The 21333-nt window shown below is 38.7% G+C and overlaps 1 protein-coding gene across 2 annotated transcripts in view; it reads left to right on the top strand.

Annotated features, from left to right (window-relative positions):
• The first annotated feature begins 477 nt into the window (after window positions 1–477).
• ALB (albumin) overlaps window positions 478–21333 on the top strand; it is a 33625-nt gene continuing 12769 nt past the window's right edge. The window contains exons 1-2 of one of the 2 annotated variants that reach the window (XM_009279327.2): window positions 478–616; window positions 21147–21190. In XM_009279327.2, coding sequence (XP_009277602.1) covers window positions 549–616; window positions 21147–21190 — 112 coding nt within the window. In that variant the 5' untranslated portion in view covers window positions 478–548. Of the gene's footprint in view, window positions 617–21105; window positions 21191–21333 lie in introns of those variants that run through there. The other variant, XM_019472085.1, reaches the window with a different exon arrangement.

Here is a 21333-nt window from a genome sequence, read left to right as displayed (position 1 = left end):
GGACTGGCTCACTGAACCTCCTTGATGCATAGCATTGTCTCAAAAAAAAAGAAAAGGAAGACCCATCTGAAACGGGAGACAAGTTAAACTAAAATTAGACCATCATTAATTATTTTAAACAGAAATAATACAACAGAAGTTGTTCAGCAATTACGCAGTTACTGCTGACCAAGTCAAAGGGATAAAGAAGGAAAAGAACCCAAATGTCTCTACATTCAGTGAAGTACTGTTTCCTGTGATACATATGTTAATGTTTGTCTAAAACACTCAGTGTTAATAACTGTAAATTACACGTGGAAAAGAATGATTAAAAATTGTTTTTATGCAGCCATGGCATTTACTTTAGATTACATTTTTTTAATATCTGTATTTCTCCATTACAGCAAGTTTTCCCGTGAGCATCTGAGTAAAGAAAGTAAAGAAAATCCAGACGGATTCAGAGTTGAACAAGAGCGGTGCTAGCCTGGAAGAACTGCTTAGAGTTACAGCAGCCCTGTTCATCAAGGGACAGCACCTCTATACGTGCAGAAGGTAAAGCATTTACATTAATGCTAACACTCAAATACACCCAGTATGAAGGCCTATTTGGGATTGACTTCTGCCCTCATTTGGCATGGTAAGCCAGGTGATTTTGCCATTTGCTACGCTTATCCACCATCAGTGTCAGTTTGAAATACATATATATCCTGCTTGAAAACTATTTGTATTCCATCTCAGATACTGATATTACATGTTCTGATAGTTGCCCTTAAACCTTAATACAACATCGTGCCAGCTTTTACCGCTTCCGCAGGGGGAGGACTGGGAAAGTAAAAGCAAGTCCAGAAAGCAAAACCTTTTAAAAACTAGTCACTATTTTATACCCTTCTCTACAGTCCCAGTGCTACCCAGCAAATAACAGTATTTTGAACTTGAAATTCTAAAGGGATGATTAGCTAACAATTGACCTAAAGCATTAAGCTAGAAAGACGTTTATTCTGTAATGTATTTAGTACTTTGGGAGTCTGTATCTTACTTAAGAAATGGCTTAAGCACTTGGAATCCTAAAACTTATTAGTAGTCTGTGAGACTTACATTTTTACATGCGTAAATGATTTTTGAAAGTAGGTTTCAGGTTCCTAATTTGCTTCACGTGCTTTCAAAATGTTTACCCTTTGTGAGTATGAAATTGAAAAATACTATGGCAAATTGAGGCAAATAGCGCCTGGATGAGATTCTGGATTTCTTTCTTATTCTCTTCAAGTGCTCTAGAAGATAAAAATAAAACAAAAACAAGACAAATTGTAAGATAAAGAGATGTTTTTCTGTATTTTATGTATCATGGATCTGTAATCCAAAACTGTGAATAAGACCTCTCAAGCCAAAACCACCTGTATTTGAATATCAAAGTTTACTTATCAAAGTAATGTTTTGTTGTTTGGGGTTTTTTTTATTGCTAACGTTTAAGGTAGCATCGACTGTGGACTACGCAAGAATCAGCTAGGAGGTTAAACATTTCTTACATTTTATGTTTTGCCTGAGTCCTGCCAGTCCATAATGATAATTTCTATAGTAACCACTTTTTAAGTAAACAATTGATTAGTTCTGAAATTAGTCCTTGAAATTGCTTCTCTTTATGCAGCTCAGGAGGTCTTAATGCAAGCAGCCTTCTGCTGGCATGCGGAACAACAAAATTCAAGCTGTTGCTTTTCTATCTTCACATAAAGTGTGCCTAGAAAATATTTATACTACCAGGCTAGTTTATCTCTAGACAAGAAAGGGGGTGAGAATCTCTGCGTAAAACTTTGTAAGATCTTGGTTTCAGTGAAGGCAATGTAGGAAATTTCATTGATATCTCAGAAAGGTATGTAAAGTGGAAGAAAAACATTTTTTGCAGGGTTCAAATGATAACTGGAAAGAATGTCTAAAAGCCCTCAGTCGTCTAAAATTATCTAACCTGCCCAGGATGCTGTGGAGCCTCTGTTTTTCAAAACAGAACCTTCCTTACCTTGTTTACTGTGTGCTATTCTACTTACTGGCTCGCGTTATTTGCCATTTTGTCTTCGCTCCAATGCGTTTCTTTTCAACAGCTTTATATTGCTGATTCCTGATCTCCTATTTTAGGGAAAGGTTGGGATACAGTTTTTAAAAAAAAGAGGAAAGATCAATCTTTCTGTTATTTCAGCTTGACACAGTAGATGGAGCTAGAAGCTGGTAATCCATCTTCATCTAAAACTAGTCAGAATTGAGGGCCATGAATGACAAATTCTTACTCTTCCCAACATTCCAGAAATGAAATTTTACTAAAGCATTTGATTCTTAAACATATATGTCCTAAAAATGATTTTTTTTTCCTGTTCAACAGTAAGTATGAAGTGATTTTTTTTGTCATTTATTTCCGGCAGGCTAAACGGGGACTTCTTTCTTGTGTGACATTTACAATGCCATTGACTTTAATGCAAGCTAATTACAAAGTTAGGTGCTGCCTTGAATAGCTTTGTGTTCCTGATTTAGTGTCCTTTTCAATAAGCATTTCATGTACATGGGAGGAAAAATGCTGATGGGGTGAATTTTCATTTTGTCACCTGCCATTCTCTTATTTTCTCATTCATGAACATGAATTCAGTTACATTTCTAAATGAGGAAGTACCACTAGACAGTACTTGAAAAGAGGGGTGCGGTAAGTCAGAATACACATTTACCTATAGATGTCCGGTGAGCGAGCTTATGAGCGTGTTGACAAGTAAATCTGGATCATTTATTCTCATTCCTGAACTGCCATGTACAGGCTCAGCCTAAAACGTCCGATTTGTTTTCTCAAGCGTGTGATTTTCAATTATACGCAAGATATTACTTTCAGTACTTAACGTTGTATTCCAGAAGTCAGTCTGAACTCAAATTCACAAGCTTACCTTCAGACGTCGCTACAGTCTCTCCACGTTCGGCAAAGCTTTTAAATGCCACTTAACTGCAGTGAGATTTAAAACATCTGCTTCAGCCTACTTGCATTCAGCAAAGCACTTTACATGTAACCTTTACGTACCCTAATTCCAAATCTTGTACGCCTCTTGGTTAGCTAGTGACTATTACTAGCCAGAAAAGCTGTTCATAATTTCTGGAATGCTATGCTTTATCGGTGTCACCTAGTTATCTTAAAGAACTTTTCACATTCTATATTTCAAATGTCTGTCTTTAATTTAAAAAGACCCGTGTAAAGACAATGAAAACATTTTTCAATAAAAGTACTTCCAAAAGTCTTACACAAATACTTCGCAATAAGAGCACCAAATAAATCGCACATTCTTATTAATCGACAAGTCAAGTTTTCTCTTCGTTATTAATCAAAACCCCAGTGAGAGCTGATCTCTTGGTTAGACACTTCGTTATGGCAATTTTCTAAGACTGTCACCGGAATATTAGATGTGGTATTTTGTTTTGTGTGCTGGAGTATTGTAAATAAGGTACATTACTTACCCGCCTATGTGCGCTGTCAGTCCCAAGCAGATACACCTGAGTTTTGTTAAACAGATTACTTTAGAGACAATTGCTTGCTTAATGACTATTCTACTCTGAATTTTAATCTCTCATGGAATTATTTCCTATGTTCTGCTCATTTCTTGTCAGCATCTGTATGTGTTAGTCCGAGAACTTGCAACTTCAGTGCATTGCAGACAGATCCGTGTACTGTTGTTAGCTTTTGGCTTTTCTTTTATTTTTGGATTCCAACAAATATGCATCCACTTCTAGCGGGCAGCTATTGCAAAAATAATACTTCTTTAGCGTGAGATACTCATGCTAATCAATGCAATGGTTTTACATGATACGTGTTGCGATTTGGGAAGACTATTCCAAACTATTCATGCTGCCATTCAGCCTCCAGCGGCGACAGAGACGAAGGTCCGTTTCAGCCTCCCAGAGGCCTCATTCTTCCTCAACCGCATTCATTAAAAGTGTTCTCAAAGGGTGGTCAGTAGCTTGCACCCAGGTGCTTAGCTGGCCCGGCATAGGTTTGATTGCAGCGCATCAGATTCTTACAAGGAGCTGGTTTGGGGAAACGTGTCTTTTTCGGATACAGTTTTCATCCATAACGTGAAAAAGCTATGTGACGATACCTGGCTCAACCACGGTGTTGGGGAGCTGGAGTTCGGAATGAGTATGTTGTAAAAAATTGGTTAGTGGGGTAGTGGTAACTTTTTTTATATGATGTCTCCTATAAACCCCTGTTTGAGTTTAGGGGCATTCAATATGACACTTAGCTACTAAGAATTGTGATCGTTAGGTGACAACTTTGCCAATGAAATTGTTGTGACATCTGTGCAATCAAGAACTCTGAGCTTGAGAAAGCAGTCTGAGCCAAAATTGCAGCTCCTAAAAATTTTTAAAAAAGGAAGAAGAAAATCTCACCCTCTGGCTGGAAGAAAGACAATTTAGGAAATCAACAGACAACAACTTCATAGCTGAATCCGTCACTTCTTCCCCCTCTTGTAACTGTATAAGCTATTTTTGTAGTTCAAATTGAATTAATTTTCCTTTTCTAACCAACACATGATCATTCCTTACAGTGTTTTAATAAAGTTCAATTTCAGACAGCTTAGCCATAGAAGAAACTGCAACGATTTAGCACTAAGGAAAAAATCAGATGCTTCCCTATACTGTGGTTTCTGCTCAGTGCTTGACAAATATCTTGTGCTGAGTGTCTTCCCCAATGCCAAACAAGCGGAAGCTAAATGTTTTTGCTACCAGAGCGAATGCAGGAGATTTATGGATACGAATGCTGCTTTCACTACACATTGTTCTAATTCTCGCATTTAAGATATCCCTTAATCCCTTACTGACCACATTGATGTGGCCTTTCCACACTGATTGAAGACAATTTCTCTTTTGTTCTCTGCTTTTTGAGCTGGTACAGTTTTATGACTTCATGGGTGATATGTCTATATTGCAGTTAATGAGTCAGACAGTGATATTCAAGGTACTTTTAAGTAAGGCACAATTTGCCTTTTGCCTTTCTGCAAAGTTCTTCAATGAAGAAAATATAAAAAGGCTCAGCCTCCTGAGAACACTGCCGTTCTCAGGCACCTCAGGATTTCTCTGTTGGTACCATACAGATCCTTTCTGATAGGCAGTCCTGACGGCACATACCTGTGCTATAGACTGATAAATCTTACAAGAGTTAAGAGAGGAAGCGGACGCAAATGCGAGATCTAGTGAAGTAGAAATGGTCGCACAGAACATTAACGGCAAAGCCAAGAATGGGACGTATCCATTGCAAATGCTTTTTCTCTCTGGTTTTGTTCCGGTGTTTCTACCTTTGACCATTTGCTATAACAGGTAGCTTGCAGGGTTATTTCAGCAGTATCAGTCTGATCACTTCTAGCCACCTGTAATGTGCAATTATAGACTCAATGGTTTTTACTTACAGCAGCCTGAGTAAAAGAGGGAAGAAAGCACAATTAATGGAAAGCAAACTCTTATCCTGGTGCAATAGTATGGCCTGAGTGCTGCAGTACCTGTCAAACTAGCGCAAATAATTGATACCTAGATGTTTTTAGATGTTGCTGAGGCATTCTTATGTTTTAGCATCTTTCACCAGTGCCACAAAGTATGGAGAAATACCTCACAAGCTTTTTATCCTGGAATAGGAAGTCACTAAATGGAAATACGTTTGTAGCAATGACGCCTCTGATGAACTGAAAGAATAGCCCTTTCTCTGCCCACAGGAACGTTACGTTTTTCTCGACGTTGAGGTCCACGGCTTCTCTGTGCAAAAGAGTTTTGTTAACAGTAGGTGGCATGCTTCTCCCGCCTGAGGACTTCGAAAAGGCTTGCTGCATGTTAATCGAGACTCGTTCCTATCGAATGCTGATACCTGTTTACTTCAGGACACGCAGTAGCTTTCTCTGCCAGAGCTGTCTTTTCGGAAAGGATTAGGCTTGAACGTCGGTTTTAGAATAATCTCAATATAACGTCAGATAGACCTGCTTTTTACTGTCCCTACTCGTGCCTTCTGCGTTTATGCCAGAGCTCCTCCCAGCCTGTACTTTTCCCACAGCTCATTGCAACAGCCTTTTCATCTTTGACCGCTGTTCCGTCTGCACTAGTCTTCACCCGCAGTTTTGAGCGGGTTGCTTGGCCTCACATGCAGGAGGTAATTGAACCCCTATTAATTCTTTGCTGTGTGACATGGACATTTCCTACTCTTCCGCTAACCAGACTAAAAATATTTGTGTAATTTGGTGTGAAATAACTTCCTTAAAATATTGTAGATTTATCTCTTTTTTTTTTTAAGTCCGTATGGAAAGATCCAAGATACGATATCTCTTGGCATTTTTGTAAATTAAACTCCTACCTTCCAAAACCCAGGCCTAATGAAAAGCCTTTTGCGTGAAGAACAGCATCCCACTTGTAATTGTAGACACTTGTATAAAATAAACTGTTTCTGCACCATTCCTGCTAACCAGTGTCTCTGCTGGAGCTTAACCTTGCATACATTGTTGACTTCAATGGGGCTATGCAGTGTGCACACAATTAAGTGTACTTGTAATTCTTATCTTTGAAGATCCACTGGTATAAAGGCTTACTTGCACAGACCTCATGGCAGGATAAAGATTTTAATTTTGACCTGACATGGGTGAATCTGTGATTTTAGATGTTACTTTACTCACAAAAAGTTTGATTATTGCTTGATTATTCAGCAGTTTCTCATCTTCTTTTCTTAGCTATCCAGTTCTCTGGTCGCAACTGGGGTAAATAAGCAGTGCACTTTTCAAAAGCACACAGTTCTATCTAACTCAGTTTCAGTGAAGTCAGGCGAGTTTTAGCACCGACTTCGACACGACCAGAATTAGGCCAATGCTGAATATATTTCAAAATCCTACACTGAGGACCTGATAACCTTATTGAGTTGTCAAATAGCTACTTAGGCAATATCAGTGCCCAATAGACAGGAGTCTCTGATTTGTCTCATTTAAATCTGTCCTTACCCAACTTGAAGTGCAGCTATATACTAAAAGGAGGAAGCGAGTACTTGATTTTCCTTTCAGAAGTGGAAGTAGATAGACTGCCTACTTGATAACCAGGAGTCAAATAAAATAGTCGTCTTTTTCTCTGGGAAAAAAAAAAACAAACTACACAGAAATTCCTTGGGAAGCCTACTCTAAATTTCACCTTCTGCATACAATAACTTTTAGTTACAATGTTACATCATTCTGTATTGAAATTTATGACCAGCTTGATCATGAAGTTTTCTTTTTTGTGGGTGGCAAGATAAAATGACCTAAGTCCATGTCAGCAGAGTTTTTGTTTGTTGCCACATGATACAATAACTGTGTGGTTTTTTCCAAAGAACAGAAAATTCAGTGCAAAGTTTCATGAATAAATGCCACGAGGACTGATAAGAATACATGTTGTCAGTAAAACAGTGAAGGTTACTAGCCAAGGGCTTCCGCATTTGTTGTTCTAAAACCATGACAGCTACAAATCTTTTATAGGGCCTAGGTCTGTAGATCTTAAAAAAGAAAAAGTCGTTCTTCAATTTCCATAGAGGTGATATCTTAATTTTAGAGGCAGACCTGGTGACAAACTGGTATCTTTTTATTCTCTTGATTTTATACTTGGTTCAAATGGTCATATTTTTAATGGAAGGTCTGTTTACAGGATATCTTCTTATTCACACCTGACTATTGCATGAAATCAGGCGCCTACCAAAACAGTTCAGTATTGCAGGTGTAATTCACGTCGCATTAGTCTCTATTCATTCAGTTTCATGGGATAGTCAGTGTAAGAGAAAAATGGGGCCTGCAGGACCAGAAATTTTGTTCTATTTTGTGTTAGTGGGAATGGCACTGAACAGTCTGAACTTACGCTGCCGATAATGATGGATCCTGCGCTTTCCATATGCAGGATTTTAGCTGAAACCACACTTCCTCATGTACATCCAGTTTTGCTTATGTTGTGTTCCGTTTTATACAGATTTTCTGACAGAAATTAAGTACACAAGGAACGTGAGGCTTGGTCTTTTTAAGACATATTGAACTTTGTATATTTTCCAGTATAAGATCTCCAGGAATTATATTAATCATCTTTTGGGTGACTGTTTCAATCCTTTCAAGTTTTTAGATTTAAGATTGTTCCTTATGATTGGCAGGATAAATTCAACACTGAGATTTGCATTTACAACTTGGAAGACGTGGAGCGGGAGTGGGCTTACACGTCTGAGAGTGTCACTGGGACTAATACAATCTAATCTGCACATTCCTAGGAGTCTGAAGAGGAAAATAATAACCACTCTAAAAGACTGAGTCTGTCACAGATAGCCAGTCTTGGTCTCTGAGAAGAGACATCAAGGTCAGGCATAGTAGCTGGACTCTGTCATTCCTAGTCTGAGAAATGGGCATTTATCCGTGTAGGTCATAGTTGAGTACTGGTTCTAGGGTAGTAGTGTTGTAGTTTGTTAATTTGTTTTCAATTTTTATTGGACATAGGTCAGGGTTAGCAGATTAAAAGATGTTTGTCATTTGAAAGGTTTGAACATTTTAAACATTCACCCTTTCTTGAACTGCTTTGGTTGTAGATCACAAAACACCATCCCCAGAGACAACAAATGCATTCAGAAGGATAATTTCCCATGGATTCGGTGCTGCCATAGCTCAGACTCTGTTGGGAGTCTTACTGTTCTCTTCAGAAGGAGCAAAGATGTGCTGGTGATATTTTGCATCAAGCAACCATTAGGACATAAAGTAGACCTGGTCTACCTATTTATTGCACAGTTTTCACATAAAATGTCAATTAGTTGAATCCAAAATGTTTCACTGGAAACATCAGAGTTCTGATAAACTTTCATGAAATCCAAAATTATGTTTCCTATAGAACTACATTGGCTTTAACAAACCTGCAGGGAGGCAGGCCCTGTGCTTGTAGGATTTCTAGCTTTGGGGCACCCAGTCAAATGAGCCGAGAACATCAGTGTTCTGGGATGCCAAAGCATCCATCCCAAAACTCTTACAGTGCTGACAGCAATGAGGCTACAGTGCCCGACCGTGCAGCAGGACCTTGGAGACCGTGTGACTTGTGTTCATGTCAGGTTGTCAACATTTTAGGCTTCCTGTTCTTACACCGGGAGCTGAGTCCTAGGTCTTGGCTCAGCACGAGGCTCTCCGCTCTGCCAGTAGGAACTGTGAGAAATTTGGCTCAACACATAATTTGCACGGCTTCCATCTTCCCTTGCCAGGGGAGCCAGGAATCTGGCAGCCTTAGGCAACCCTGGCATAGAAAATACTTATTAAGGCACAGGAGGCAGGTATAACATATAAATCAGGTAATATGACTGGCTATTTATGAACAGGGATGGGGGGATTCCCTCCCCCGTTACCATAAGGGACACAGGGCAGGATTCCTCTCTTTCTATATCAAGCACCTACTTTTGGTTAGATGACATGCGTCCTTCACTCCGTGGCCATGTTGACTAGATCTGCACTGACTTTCAAGGAAGCCTCGAGTCTCTTTGCAGTGAGAATAGCTCAGGTGCCTGTATTGTAGACACCTGAAGCTTAGTAAGACGAATCCCATTCTGTGTTTCCAGCACTCTGGAGAAAAGTCAGAAACCTAAGTTCACTTAAAAGCGCAGGAGCCAGATAAGGGCAATTCTGAATTCATTCTTATCATTTAATTTCATGAGTTATTTTTGAGAGCCTTAGAAAGATTATGAATATGCTTGATTGGCAATATTGAACCACTGTTGGTATTAGAATAAAAGGCATTTGAACAGAAAGCAAATGTCAAGGACTGTCAGCCTGGGGTTGGAGGGCAGTATAGAGGAATGGCCTAGCGAGTATAGCCACTGGCTAATTGATCCAAAAGACAACACTAAAAGCTTCATGTGCAAAGAGTTTGTTAATATTTCTTTTCATGACTTGAGAAGGGTTCTCAGGTTAGCGTTCAAATTAAAAAAAAACCCAACACAGCTATTCAGACTTTGCAAAGCCACAGATCTATCTGGTGCCTCTTTTTAATTCCTTTAATGTCACTGTCTGGACCAATCTTTTTATTACTTATTTAAGAGAACCACATGAACCACACGGATCTTTGCTAAGCTTAATCATATTTTTTGGTCTCAGATGAAATTTTTCTGATTCTTGGAATGTACTGAGGAACCTCTCTTTTAAAATCATGTGTTTCTGAAGGCTTTCAAATTAGGTACCCCAAATCACTTGTCTCCTTTGAAAATTGGAGTTTGCAAGCACTACTCTAAAGAAAAAACAAACAAACAAACAAACAAACAAACAAACAAACAAACAAACAAACAAACAAACAAACAAACAAACAAACAAACAAACAAACAAACAAACAAACAAACAAACAAACAAACAAACAAACAAACAAACAAACAAACAAACAAACAAACAAACAAACAAACAAACAAACAAACAAACAAACAAACAAACAAACAAACAAACAAACAAACAAACAAACAAACAAACAAACAAACAAACAAACAAACAAACAAACAAACAAACAAACAAACAAACAAACAAACAAACAAACAAACAAACAAACAAACAAACAAACAAACAAACAAACAAACAAACAAACAAACAAACAAACAAACAAACAAACAAACAAACAAACAAACAAACAAACAAACAAACAAACAAACAAACAAACAAACAAACAAACAAACAAACAAACAAACAAACAAACAAACAAACAAACAAACAAACAAACAAACAAACAAACAAACAAACAAACAAAAAAAGCAACATTTCCTCAGTTTCATACTATTTTTTAGTCACTTCCTTAACATTGGGAATCCCAGCTTTCCAGTATTACGCACTATATTGTAACAAATACAGGTAAAGGAGAATATACGTAGGAAAACAGCAACCGGAAGAAAGACAACATTTTGTTGCTGCTGCTGCAAATCAAATTCTCTTCTAAGAGATCATTACGTGCTGGTAATATCGCTGGGAGTTTGATTCACGTTTAAGGTAGTACTGGACCTGGAACTACAAGCCAGAGATCACCTAATAGATGCGGTCTGTTTGAATGCTGCTTGAAGAGCTTTTAGCTGTTAAAAACAATTTATTTTTTCAGACAGAAAAGTACACATGCTTAGGTTTGACTAATTAAACTTTGCTTCTGAGACTAAGACAAAAATGTTGAAATATCTCACTGGGTTTTTGGATTTCACCTGTGGGGACAGAAAGCTTCACATTTAATTCGTGGAGCCTCAGAATTCATTATAGCAGAATAATATGCAGAAGTGGATTATCTTTTTATGTCAGTGAGTAAATGACAGTGACAACTTTCAAAATTTCTTAACCTGCCTGCTTCAAAAGAACGGAACAGGCTCAGTCCTAGCTGTAGCAGGCCTGCGTGACGGGTTGCAGAGCTCTGGACCCCGTTTCTTCCTGTTCATCCTTACCCCTCTGCTCTCAGAGTTTCAGAGTTCCCTGCTGTGATGTCAGGAGGTGAGTCCTACCTCTATCCAGATACTGGCTCTGAGGAAACTGAAAACCTGGGTTCTGACAGGAGTGCTGAAAAGAGCAATATTTTTGAATACAACTGTGATAGAACTGTGTTCAGTATATACGGGACTGAAAGGATTCTTCCCTACACATTCATTTGTCTCTCTTGCGCTATAAACATTCCTCCAGCGACGAGGACCTGCAAATGGCTCTACAAACATCTGTTCTCCTGTTAAGATGCCAGTTCAGGCCCTGACTCTTAGCTAAAGAAATTCTGAAGTCAATAGGGGATATCTCAGTCGGAAAATGCCACTCCTGCTCCAGGGCTTCCTTTAAAACAACTGTCTTTCCATTTTTCAAAGTTGTGAGGGCTTGACCTTCAGGAATTACTTACTCAGAAATGGAGGAAAGAATAAGAACAGGATCGCTCTCTTTTTCTCCTTAATGCTTGAACATTTACAAGTTGTCTTCAATAGATAAACTAGTATCTTCCCAAGAAACAAACCGACGTGAAAAAAATCCAGAGGTCATAACAGAAAAACCAGCACAAAATCAGAGAACAATTATAGCAGTAACACAGATTCTGTTTCTATGGAGATGGACATGAAAGAGAAAATATTTATCAGCTCTGCAGTTTTCAGGCCAGAAGGGGAAAACTGTAAGTTTACGATGAAACTAAATGAAAAATAGGACAAAGTAAGAGTGTCAGCACTGCCGAGGGGCAAAGGCTGTCAGTGATGCAGTAACATCTGGGTGTGTCAGCTGCAGACTGGGGGAGTCTGTGTAAAATCTCAGAAATTTTCCAGAAGTCCTACAGCCCCACTACACATAAAGCAGTTTTTTCAACTCTTACAGTGTTTCAAGTTGGGAGCAAAACCAATGCCTCCAAGAACCCTTAGTTCTTTTTCAACATGCTTTTCATCTGATTTTAGCAAATACGCCTGCTTACACTTACAAAGAAGTTTGTGGCCTTGTTTTATATAAATTGGAGGTCACAGATAAATGCCTTGAAGGAATTCAAAACAAAAAACCTCCAAACATTTCCTGCCGTTCCTCAGAAGTTTTCAGTATCTCCTTCATTGCTAAACCTGAAGTACGTCAAACCTAGGAAAGAAATACTAACAATCTCTTGCCAGACAAAAGCTTTCAGCTTTGGCTATAGACTGAACTGTGTTCACTGAATGGGTCTTCTGTACTGCCAGAGACCATCAAGCTACAGTTGACTGCAGTTGTGCTTTTCCAGGCACAGTGCCACCAACAATTTCTTTGAGGTTGAATGCCATTTATTAGCTATCGGACACAAAATAACCACAACGGAGACAGACGGGTGAAAAGGATGAACCGCAGAGACTCTTAGTGAGAATTTTCACAGAACTCACAGCAGATCTGTTAGGATCGTTAGAAATACATGAAGTAGCTTACAGCTAAACATAAGCATAAGTAGAACAGATTCAACAACAGTTTACCAAACACGAAAACACATTAAAAATATATCAAAATCGGTGGGAAATGAAGCACAGAAATAAAAATAGAGTTTAAGCGAAATCAATGCTTCGTGTGCTATTGAAAAAACACACTAATGAAATGTATGTGGTTCCACATATATCAGCTATGCCAAATGATTTTAAATGGCCCCTTAAAGAAGAATGCAAGGAGCCACTGAGAATATGAGCTTCAGCGGAGATACGACATCAGCGGGACACAAAACAGCAAAAATAGGTGGATCATAAAACTCAGAAGAACACAGGCTGCAAAGCTCAGGCAGCAGCATGGAAATTGGAAACTGAGTGCCAAAAAGTTTCTAGGGCACGAGTGAACGTACTGGATTCCAAAGGCCTCCGGAGAATTATGTAAGAGGAAGAAAAAAGATCGCCACCGACAGTTGTATCATGAAACAAACATCAGTCACACCACCGCAACAATTTAAATTCCAGATAGCATATCACAGACATTTATAAAACATACTGAAGCAAAAGGTTCTTTCCGATAAGGACTTCATGAACTGAGTAACGTTGCACCTAGGAGAATTCTTTCCTACATCTGTTTTGTAATTAGATGTGCACTTCACTCATACCAAAACATCACTGATGGTTTTTGAGGGACCTTATGACTAGAAATGGATAAAATGATCAAGCCAGTACCTCATCTACTTTGCAGATTACCTACTTGTATTGACAGAAAAAAAAGTCAGGAGGACATAGAAAAAAGAGACTAATTCTGAGAAGTCACAGAACTTGCCAGCTGATAGCCCTCACAAAACATTGCAGGCTGTATATCTGGATAGATTCAAGCCATTGCATTGTGGAGGAGTCAATATGAAATGCCTACAACCAGTAAGATATTACCTCACAAGGCAAAACAAAACCATCCTTGTACTTGCTGCCAGAGGATGATATTGGCAACTGTTACTTGATAAGGAAGACGGCTACATCACCACGTGGATTTCATGAGACAAATTGGTAGGGATGGTAGAATGCCCTAGGGATCAAATGTACAGGATTTGAAAAGCAGGACAGGCAGCAAGACTCACTAACAGGACTCAAACACTTTAGAGATTAATGTTGAAACAAAGAATATTTTAGATGTAAAGACAGCATAACAAGAAGTGTAGCAAGGTATGAACTCGATCTCTTCTCTTTGATCAATGTAAGTAGGGAAGATGGAAGAACAAGGTGATTTCTGGCTCACTGCTGCACCGTACAGGATATACCTGCTAACTTACCCACATCTTTCTTTCAACAGGTAAAACCAACAGAGAAGATATCCCACATCTGAACAATATTATGACATCATATCAAACCCTTCATTAAAAAATATTTAACATTTTTCCATGTCAGCCTAGTGTATATAAACCCCCAGGATGAGCAGAAGATGGAAGTGCAAGAGACGCGGTTCATCTAAACGATAAAGCAAAGAGTAGGGACTAACTTGCCCAATCTGAAATTCAGTGATATTCTGCAGAGTGAATGAGTAGACAGCCGCAAAGCATGTTGCCACCGAGGTGGGGATTGGGACATTGTTTCTAGAAATATGGCAACCAGGAGATTTCACATTAATCTTATTAATACCCACAGAAAAATGTACGTGCAACTGAAGTATTTCGCAATCACCTGCCTGTGTAATAAGCTCCACCAGCATAGTGGGGAAGGAGAGTCTTCAGAAACTACTGTAAATAATCATAAGGCCTTTTTATGAAGTACCCTACGCACCCCCAGAACACTGTTATATGATGTTCTTGGAATAGCGGAGCTAAAACTGAGATACTATGAGATGCGTATAGATGATTTCTCACACAGCAGTCCTAGATCACGAAGAGAAAGCTATGAAAAATGCATTTTTCTTCCTAAGGGAAAGCATCATTTAAAGCAACTATATAGGAGATTGAAGGCAGGAACTTGAAAGAACAAGAATAAGCTCTGATCAGAGGGTCACCGTTGCTACTAGCATCCTAAGGATACCTGGAAGATCTGCATATGAAAAAAAGGCATCATATATAAGCAATATACTATTAAACACATATTCTTGAGAAAAGTTACTCTTGAAAGTATACATTAGAGCCATTTTGACTTCTCTCATGCAGATAACTGTAAGAGAGATGAAAGACCTGGCAAATAGCTGTGTCATACATAGGAAAATCCAGGGCCAGACAATGAAAATGTGCAACGTTCCCAGTAGAGCTCAGTATACTTTAGGAAAGCACATAAATGATCTCATTATCGTAAACCATTATCTAGGTTTTTGGAAGTGATACATATTGTCAGATACTGCTGCAGGGATTACTGTAAGCAAAGCAACATAGCATTTCAGTGGATACTATACTGCAGTAATTGATTTGGAGCCGGTTGGTGCAACTTGGCTGGAAACAGACATTTAGTTGCATCTTCATTATATCACAGCCAGTCAAATAGTAAAGGTGAACACATGGGTAAACGTCTCAATACTGTAGTAAAGAGCACAGCAACAAAGAAATATACACAAATACCACAGTGAATAGGAAAAAGCTGACTCAGAAGCCTGATGCTGGCAGTCTTAATATCACTGCCATGGCCAGTGAAGTGAAGGACAAAACAGGAAGAACAGGGAAAGCATGTATTGTCTGAAGCCTAATACAACCAAGAGGCGAACAGCTTAGCAGAAAAATTCAAGCAGAAGACCACGCACGAATCATTTTCAGACTGCGCTTGAAAGTGATGAACAGATACCTGCTTCTTCAGGGAAGGCAGCACTGAATTCACTTTAATGAAGCTATAGATCCTGATAGACCCGTAAATGAGAAACAGTAATATTGACAATATAGAAACAGGCAGCCTGCTGAGACCTGGTCAACGAGACATAGAAAGAAGACTGACTCGCACTGGCTTCTCCTCTGTCTGCTTGCGAGGTCTTCCCAAGGCCTTTAGGGCTAGCATGGTGTGAAAGAACCTTTTTCCAACCCCTGCCACAGTAAATGTCTTGTTAACAGTTAATTAGGGGACTACCTAAACAAAAAGAAAGGAATAACCTAAAAAAGCAGAGTCATTCATATATGTGTGTGTGTGAGTCTTGAGATGGATTTTGGAAGGTATAATGTCAAATTATGCAATCGGGTTACCAAATTCAAGCTTAACTTTGCAATCTGGAAAACATACATCCACCATACATAACAATACATATACAAAACCTTTTCATACGCATATGAAAACCATTTTTTTTTGTTTGCTTTTCAGCATAATTTAAAAAATGTCTGCTTTCCAGATGGACTTGATGATATAGAGAGAGAGCATAGAGGGGACAATGAGGTCTGCACGTTACCCTGTCTGAGGTCTTTCTCCTTCACTTTGAAGTAAGCACCGAATACCGCATGTTCTGGCCGCTCTTGTCAGTGTTCTGGATTTTGGCATGAAGTTCAGGTTTGCAAAACTATTTAGGTGTTGAGGATGCAGATTTATGGTCTTGAATCTGTTCCAGCAGAGGACTACAGGAATAAGACAGTAAATTACAAATTGAGCTTATGGGAATTAGGTGTTTGAATTATTTAGGTGCAGTGAGACTATGAATAGTCACTCTGGTTCATTTAAAAATGCTTATTTTAATGAGAGAAAACTCTGTAAAACTGCAGATAAGTGCCTGATCACCCAAGATGAATGGCTTAGCATTAGAACTGAGGATGTGCCCAGAAGATATGCCCTGTCACGGAATGCTGTTAGCTACGCCTTAGCAGGTCTCTGCCTATTCTGCTACAGCGATCAAATCCTTTCCATGTCTATGTTTGCTCATCAGATGGGCCTTCTTGCTCATTTTATATCTATGAGTCCATCTCTGTTCAAATAAAAGGCATATATCAGTTTGAGATGTTTGAGTTGTTTTGCATGGGAGCCAAACATCAGTGATAAGAATAGCAAACATAATGCACCAGAGCAGGAAAAGACTGGTACCTGACCATGTGTCCAGAACTACAGACATTTATTTAGAAATATACTGATAATTACAGTTATTTAAAAAATGAGCTACTGTCCAATGGAAAAAAAATAACAGGTAAGCCACACGTCTGTAGGCACAGGACTGGAAATAGGAGGTGGTGACACCTTTTTCAGCGTTATCTCACTTCACCTGCAGACAGATGAGAAGTAGCATTCTTTTTGCTGGTTCCATCTGCTTTGGCAGAAGGCTATTTTTCATTTCGAGGAAGAAAAAAAATTGCTAGTTGGCTGCTGTCCTTTGTGTTATCATTAGATACATAAAAAGCCAAAGCAAAACAAAGAACAAAACCATTTTCAAAACAGAACTGCGGTTACTGGCAGTAGTTGTGATCCTGGCGCATGAATGCCTCTAGGTTTGGTGTATATCTTACAGTCCATTCACACAAACACAACTTTTGGTCTTTAAAACAAAGAAGAAACAGCAGTAAATAAAATTGAGGGCCACAAAATTAGAGGGTTACTATCAGTCTTTGTTTTTTGAGACATCCCTTTGAAAAGGACTGACTTACTTTCCAACAATGCTCTGGCACTTGTTCTTATGATGATATATCAATTTTGTTATTCAAAGGTCTCATGCACTTTTAGTACATATTGGTCCACATATGTGTAACTTCTAGTAGGAACATTAATCCCAGTGAAATAGGAATAGCTCTCCCTTCAATTTCTGAATGCTCTCCGCTCTCCTGCAATCTCCTTCAGGTACAAACCACGTGAACATAGAGGTGAATGGGTGGGTTTTTTCTAATAAAGGAGGTGTTCCTGTAAAATTAATGGCTCAGAAATTCCTTAAGAGCTATGGCTCTACCGTGGCATCTCTTCATCCTTACTAATTATGTTGTATGCAGCATAAGAGAGCACAAAGCACAAAATGAAGCCTGACCATATGCAAAGAGAAGTTGGTTAAATATGTATCCCTGAAAGTATTTCTCCAGTGGGAGTCTGAGAATGAAGTAATCCGCTTCGTATCTACTGTTTCACTTTGCACAGCATGCTATGATGGAATATTTAAAAACGATGCGTCCTTTTTTTCCAGGTCAGTTACTCTTGGAATTACTGTCCTTTGGTCCCCCACATCTGAAATAACACTTTTTACTGTAGTAACAGTAACTTTAGACATACGTGTGTGTGAAAATGCATTAGTCTTAAAACGCAATTGATATGTTCCTTTCTGTAATACCAGGACAACTTTGTTGAACGCAGTGTGGAAAAATTGAGTAACAGGAAGCTCAGTATAATATTCAATATTGTTAAACAAACATCAGCATTGGAGTTCAGATCTCTCTCTCAGCAGTTATATGAAACGTTGGCATGAAGTACAGGACAGACAACAGAAGATATCTAGAAATAAACATGGACCCTGTATTACAAACTTACCTATTAACTCTAGGGGACCAGCAGTGTTCTTGCTAACACTGCACAATGCTGCAGGGGAAAATTCCAGATAGCTTTCAAGATGCAATATTACATATCGAGATTTTTTTCTTGTGTTAAATTTAAGTGTAACAGAAAATACTTTCCCCTCCCAGCCCTTAGCTGTCATTTTCTGAAGACTGCTTTGATACAGCCTGAGAGCATTTCAGGAGCTGTTCTAAGGCACGATTTGCCACTACCGCATTTTTTCACCACTTTGACTTGGGTGATGTTCCAGTCTGGTTGCCTTTTACAGTCACTTTATGGTTATCAACAAGACACATAAATGTGTGTTTATATCTCACTGAATGCTCTGTTAAGATTTGAAAGGAGGCACAGGTTTAAAGACGCAGGTAAATCAAGCTGATGTTTGTAGGAAAGTTATATTCCATTTTTACAGTGGCTTTCATTGGGTCAGAAGGTACTTGACAGATTGCTGAGTTAGCTCCTTGCATTCATTTTATCTGAGATCTTGGAAAAAGTGGTGTTAAGCCCCTGTAGCTACCTTTCCACCTCTCACCATTTATATCAATGCAAAATGCGTGCAGAAGTTTCCAAACTCAGAATGCTGATATATCCAAATGTCAGTGATTGAAGGGACTGTGCAAAAAAATGCTAGGTAGTCTTCAGCCATTCTGAAGGTTACAGGTTAATCAAAAAGATCCACGTTTTAGTGATGGCTGCTTCTTTGACAGAGGGATGTGGTCAGTAAAACCAATTACAGACTGAAGTGTTTAACCAGCTCTTTCCTGGGATTTTGTTAGGCTAAAGCAGCACAAGTCTGAAAGGTCCAGATTGTTCGTCGTAATTGCCATCATTCTCCAGAAAGTTGGGATTTTGCTACGACCGCCTGAAAATAATCCCTATTTCTAACATTATGACAAAACCGGGATGCTCTTCTGCAAATTCGGCTTTCCCCCACCATCCTTCATGTAAGAGTTATCCAGGTGACCTTTAATTCCCAAGATAGAGCCTTGTTCCTTTAAATCACTAACAAGAATGTTATTTTTCACCTACAAAGACATCAGGAACAGACTTTTGGAAAATGCAAAATTTTTTTGCAAAAGCAGCAACCAGTATAAATTTCATTGTATCAAAATATTCTGCAAACTCAGATGACTTTAATATGGTTATTCATGGAGAATGAAATAGTCTTTCTGAAAGACAAGATGCGTTGCCTTGACATTTTTCTAAATGAAAATTGCCTGCAAATATTTTATGCTTAGACACATCATTTGATTTATTTAAGACATGTTTAAACACTCAAGTTCAGAAACAAAGTGGTCTTTATTTTTCTTTTATTTTGTCAAATTTCCAGAAAACCGAAAATTGAATTGTTCATACTACTCCCAGAATGAATAATACAGAGTTGTGGTAAAACTGCTGACTTCAGAAAAAAAAACAGAGTAGAAAAGGGAACCTTAAGGACTGAGGAAGCGTTAGAAGACCTCGCTCTAAGCTACACCGGGTGGGTACTTGCTACCAGAAGTCATGAGTTGCGTGGCAGAGCACGACCTTCAGCCACGCATTGAGAATCGTCGTGTGGGTTGACATCCAGCCACCGGAGAGAGAAATTCATTAAAAGTAAACCATAGTGTTTCCCGCTGTGGAACTACACCACCTTGCACTCAGTGAGGATCCAACCTTATACTTGTTATTTTTTTTTAAGCCTCTCACTGAGTGTTCTGGAAAAATAATTTCAATTATATTCCATGTCCCGGGGCTCTGTGCAAACTTCACAATTCTTCCTGTGTCTGGTCTTCTAAGTTACCAACTAATCAATAGAAAACTTCCGAAGAGGAGAGCTTAATTAAGAGATTACTCTTGGGAGGACGTCAGCACAAATGAGGAATTGCAAAAATTATGAAATGACAGCTCTTGCAAATGTTTACACATGTATTTGGCAGTTTTCTGGATCCTGGTGAATAGCAGTACCCACAGAGAACCGGAACGAGACCTAACAAATCAGGTGCTCAAATCGGCCCTTTGGCTGTTTGAGCAGCCTTTCTCTTGGATGTTACCCTAAGTGTACGTCCCAACCTTTGGAGCGAGATGCAGTCTTATACAGTGTAAAATTGTCAGTTCCAACTTAGTTGTCTACATGAAATTGTTCCACTCTGGGGCTACGTTTATTGTGAGATTCAGATTCCTTGGTACCCGTTCCACACTTTCACCTTCCGTTTCTTTAAGAATTCGGAAGCCAATTGAAATTGGAGGTGCCGTTTACCTGTACCTTTGTGCTCATTCCTGTATTTTACCAATCTGTATTTTTTATACCAAAGTCTAGGTGAGCCATCTCATCTTTGTGAAGTGATTTAAAATTAAAATTCTCTAATTACAAGCGAGTATGTGGACTGAGTCCTATCTGGGTGAATTGTTACTGTACAATATCAACCTGCTTTGCTTTTTAACAAATACTAGCAAAAAAAAAAAAAAAAGCACGGCTATAGGATTAGACTTGATGACTTTTTTGTCTGATGCCTTGAACTCCTTGTTTGTCATTTGATAAGGAAATTTACGCAAAACTTTATCTATTTGGGTGCTGGAAGGTTCAACCTTTTCAGGACAAAAAGGCCCAGAGTAACACATAATAAACAAATAATATCAAATTCATTTTTGGCAAGGACAGTCCAAGTTTTGTAATCTTCTTCAGACCAAATGGAAATCTACAAATGCCAGCTCTATGGTTAATGTTTTACAGACACAGGTAGTAAAGGGTATATAAGCAAATGCTTTCCCTTCAATCTTCCTAGCATTTCTCAGCAATTTAGCCCACATCATAATCTGCAGCCATGAAGTGGGTAACATTAATTTCATTTATTTTCCTCTTCAGTTCTGCCAGATCCAGGAACCTGCAAAGAGTTGCTCGAGAGGCAGGTAAGAAAGGACTAATTAGTTGTTTTTGCAGTCTTTGCTGTATCAATTTAATGTCTAATGCAATTTCATGAACAATTCTTGCAATCCTGATCCAAAGAGAACAGAAAAATTTGATTGACTTGAAAAGAAACTAAATGAAGAAA

This window comes from Aptenodytes forsteri, unplaced genomic scaffold (assembly GCF_000699145.1).
Source record: "Aptenodytes forsteri isolate BGI_AS27 unplaced genomic scaffold, ASM69914v1 Scaffold467, whole genome shotgun sequence".
Classification (NCBI taxonomy): domain Eukaryota; kingdom Metazoa; phylum Chordata; class Aves; order Sphenisciformes; family Spheniscidae; genus Aptenodytes; species Aptenodytes forsteri.
This window is presented reverse-complemented; position numbering and strand designations above follow the sequence as displayed.